Raw genomic sequence first — 4,336 nt, 5'->3', positions numbered from 1 at the left:
GGGAAAGAGGGGTATGGGTGTGTGTTCTTAGCTATGAGGAGAGAGAATTTTTGCCCCCTTAGAAAGTTTTTGTTGCAATGCAGAAATCTACCAATTTTTGCTCTGGTTATCTTCCAGCTTAGTTCTTCCTTGTCATATTTTTCAGTACCCCAGCAGGGCTGTCTTTGTCCTGTCTTTGCCTGTCTTATCAGGTTTTGAGTCACCGGGGCTGCTGAAAACAATCAGTGCAATTTCTCAACCACAACGTGCACAACATTGTCAACCACAGAATTATAATCTCAACTTGGACCTGTTCTATTTTCCTCTCATTTCCATACGGCATCTTTCTTCAGAGATTCTGAAGATTCTGAGATTCTACATTCTTCTAATGCAGCACTTATTTCTCTGGGTCCTGATCCTCTAGGAGAGGCCGATACTCTTCTATTGCTCCTGGTGTCCAAGGATGCAGAGTGTACAGAAAACCCTGAAGAGTATTTCTGCTTTTCACAGAGACTTTGCAGGTCTCCCTACAGCAAGCATGAATGCAGGGAATCGTCAAATAAAGCAGTGAGATGAGATAAACTCTTTGATATGTGTCTACTCTGCATCACAATATGACAGGTGAATCTCACCATGGATTTCATTATGAAACAATGTTTGATTTCTACAGAAGGCAGTTTTTAAACAGAAGAACATCAACAGAAGTAAAAGATCTCCATCCACTATTGATAGCTGATGTATCTTTTATATTTAAAGCTTTTATGTCCATCAATTTTTATGTTAAAAAAAATTATTACTGCCTATAAAGGTGGTTTAAGCAGATTCTGTGTATCCTCTCTTCTAGATGGAATCAACCCATTATTACTTATGAGATGATTATTTTGCACTTAAATATTTCCTTACACTACTGCTTAGCAAAATCAGTGGTAGACTGTGACATCCTCACATTTCACAGCTTGCTGGAGAGACAGAAAACCCCACAACTGTGTTTGACCTTCAGTCTTTATAAGTCAAGATGTGAACACAATTTTCAGAATTTATTATTATTTTTTTTTTCCATGTAGAAATATCTCTTCATAATCAAATCTAATCTCTGCTAAGTGTAGCAGACTTTCCTGATACAATACGAATACTTCAGTAGAAACTGTTCTAATTCTTGAAAGTGATTTTCACTTAAACTTGTTTTTTTTTTGTTTTTTTTTTTTTTGTTCTATTGACATTATTTCTGTAAATCTGTCACATTTAGGGTCAGGACTGCCCTCAGACCTGTATCTATGTTGTATCTATAAGGAAAAAATGAAAACTCCCCATCACCTTTGTCTGGTGTAATATATGTTCAGTTATCTTTTGGTTGTCCATAAAATGCTTGGTTTTATCTATGCCCAGGAGTCTGCAGCTCTAGCTATTCTTTCTTCCCTATTCTTTTAACTGTGGATTCTTGTAACTCAACCTATGACCTAGCTCTCATTCTGTGCTATGTATGAAACAAAATAGCTTCAGAGAAGGACAGTGAGGATATCTCTTCATGCCACTGTTTCACCATGGTGGTTTGACTGCTTGTCAATGCTTGAATTTCAGTCTCCTGAACCAGTTTATCACAGTCATAAGTTGTTAAATATTAATATAATATTAATTAAATATTTAAAACCGCTGCAGAAATCTTGTGAACTCTCCTTGTTGCTTGCTAACAATTCATCAAAATAACTTCAAAGAATTAGTTTTAGCCTAGCAAGGAAATGCATACGTCTCACTGCAAGATGAATAGTGAACCGATAAAATTGTTAATATACTTCATGCATCTTCGAAAATGTGAATGTAAAAAGATATTGCTGCTTAACATCCTTTTAAATGTGAACGTGAACTGTGTAGGTGTATTCCAAAAGTGCTGAATGCTAGAATAAATAAATAAAAGCACGCTAATCACCCTTCATATGCAAAGGTCTCTACTGCCTTTATTACCTGGACTTAAACGATAATTACAGAGGAAAGCAAAACAGAGATTTACATTTTATGCATCTCTCAGGTCACTTCTTAACCTTGGATTCCTCATTCCTCCTCTTCTACCTTCTTATGAAACTCCCGGCTCTTGGCCCGGAGCTTGTTGACCTGCGACTCTTGCAATGTCAGCCCGCTCCTCGGCTTCCTCCAGCTCGTGCTGGATCTTGCGGAACTTGGAGAGGTTGACATTGGACAGCTCCTCCTGTGCGGGAAAAAGGAGTTGTGAAAACAACAAGCAGAGTGTGGACGTTGACCATCAGAAAACTAGGGAAACAACAATTTAAATGCCACAGCTGGGCAAGCAAGGCAGTTGCAATAGTTTCAAAGTAAGAAGCTGCTCAGGGCATTAAGTGTGCCAGAAGAGAAAGGATGATCAGAGTGTCAAAAAGGGCAGGGCCACATTATACACATCATGGTCTAAGTGGGGATCATGTCAGACTTGGTAACAGACAGAGTAGCAGCTGCTTCTGACACCCAGAGTAGGGTATGAAGGAAGAAATAGAGGTTGGAAGTGAGGATTAGAGCAAAATAAATAAAGCTGGGGACATATACCTACTTTTGAAACCAGCAAATCTTACTCTTACATTCTCCATTGTATGGTAGTAACAAGTGCATCAAAACCATCAAAGTTTCAAAAAGGTGGACAGAAGAAAATACGAACACAGAATTCCACTTTCACCATAAAGAAATCTGGCCTCAGTCAGAGTGCTACTTACAGCCTCCTCAGCTTGTCTCTTGTAGGATTTCACCTTCATCTGCAGCTTGTCCACTAGATCTTGGAGCCTGAGAACATTCTTCCGGTCTTCCTCAGACTATAGAGAATGGTAATAGAAACTCTTGTTTGCCTCTTACTCTGAATTTCATGAATGTGAAAAAGAGGAAGTAGCAGCATTAATGGAGCACTGCTGTCCAGTAGGACAGAGGTTAAAATCTTGTTAACTGTGTCATTGATTGCAGTATAGAAGGAAATGTCTCTGGAAGGCAATGTGCCAACATTCTAACTTCCTGGAATAAGAGTGTGTCAACACAAAGAAGCCTCTTGCCTCACCTGGTAGGTCAGCTCCTTCACTCTCCTCTCGTACTTGCGCACACCCTTCACGGCTTCAGCGCTGCGCTTCTGCTCCGCATCAACCTCCCCTTCCAGCTCCCGCACCTGCAAGGAGAAGCCCAATGTTGCAGCTTCCTTGGTGTCTCTCTAAGGGACACGTTCACTCAGGCACAAGTACCAGCCCTACGCACTCTGGCCTCCAGCTTCTGGATTTGCTTCTTGCCTCCCTTCAGAGCCAGCTGCTCAGCCTCATCCAGGCGGTGCTGCAGGGCCTTCACCGTCTGGTCCAGGTTCTTCTTCATCCTCTCCAGGTGGGCGCTGGTGTCCTGCTCCTTCTTCAGCTCTTCTGCCATCATGGCCGCCTGTGGAGAACAACAGGTCAAAGTTATTTTTGGTCTGGAGACAGTTTGGGGAAAAGGCAATTTTCTGAAGCCATGGAAGGAGCCGCAACTCACATCTGTGATGGCCTTCTTGGCCTTCTCTTCAGCATTGCGGGCTTCCTGGATGGTATCCTCCATTTCACCCTGAATTTGGGCAATGTCTGTTTCCAGCTTCTTCTTGGTGTTGATCAAGCCGGTGTTCTGTTGAAAAGTATCAACATCACAATTTTGGTTTTGTTAGTTTGCACTATCACATCAAGAACATTGCATAATTTGTTTATTTTTTTTTTTTTAATATAGATTGTGTCATCATGTGGGATTCTGTTATAAATGAGCTGCTATGGCACCTCTAAGTTTCTGAGCTGTAATGTTTTTCAGTCTTTCATGAATATTCTCCATAAAGTTTTTCCTCACAGTTTCTCAGTCAATAGAGAAGGACTTTAGACTTATAAAGGAAAAAAGAAGGACATAATCTTTCCTTACCATTTTCAGTCTAGTAAAATTTTAAATGATGCTGTAGAATACTTATGACATTGATGTAAATGAGATTACCAGTGTATGCGTTTTTGAATTCAGTCTCAAATGTAAATTTGAGAGCCACTGAACTCAGCTTAAGTCCTAGAATAAGAACCTCATGCATCTCTCTGAATGTATTATTTTTAAGGCATCTGCACTGTAATCTAGAGAAATTCTTACTGTATCTGCAGCTGAAAATTCACTTTTTATATCTGTTATCCATACTGTGAAAATTACCGTGCATTTTAGAAAATATTGTTACAGGTTATCCAGTCTTCTCTCCTATATGTCTGGAGTAACAGTATAAATGTGAAATACACTGACCTGGGAATGGAGGAGCTGAACTCTCTCACTCGCATCCATCAATTCCTGCTCAGCCAGTTTCCTCGACCTCTCTGTCTGCTCCAGGGCTGCC

At 40.3% G+C, this 4,336-nt stretch overlaps 1 protein-coding gene across 1 annotated transcript; it reads right to left on the bottom strand.

Moving 5' to 3' along the window:
* Positions 1-1,909: 1,909 nt before the first annotated feature.
* LOC103771976 (myosin-8-like) lies at positions 1,910-4,330 on the bottom strand. The gene is given in 7 exon segments (XM_008939298.1): positions 1,910-2,094; positions 2,096-2,179; positions 2,694-2,789; positions 3,026-3,130; positions 3,217-3,387; positions 3,481-3,606; positions 4,246-4,330. Coding segments are annotated over 7 exon segments (690 nt in total). The 5' UTR covers positions 4,285-4,330; the 3' UTR covers positions 1,910-2,025.
* Between the last annotated feature and the right edge of the window lie 6 nt (positions 4,331-4,336).

This window comes from Merops nubicus, unplaced genomic scaffold, assembly GCF_000691845.1.
Source record: "Merops nubicus isolate BGI_N331 unplaced genomic scaffold, ASM69184v1 scaffold25194, whole genome shotgun sequence".
NCBI classification, from domain to species: Eukaryota; Metazoa; Chordata; class Aves; order Coraciiformes; family Meropidae; genus Merops; species Merops nubicus.
This window is presented reverse-complemented; position numbering and strand designations above follow the sequence as displayed.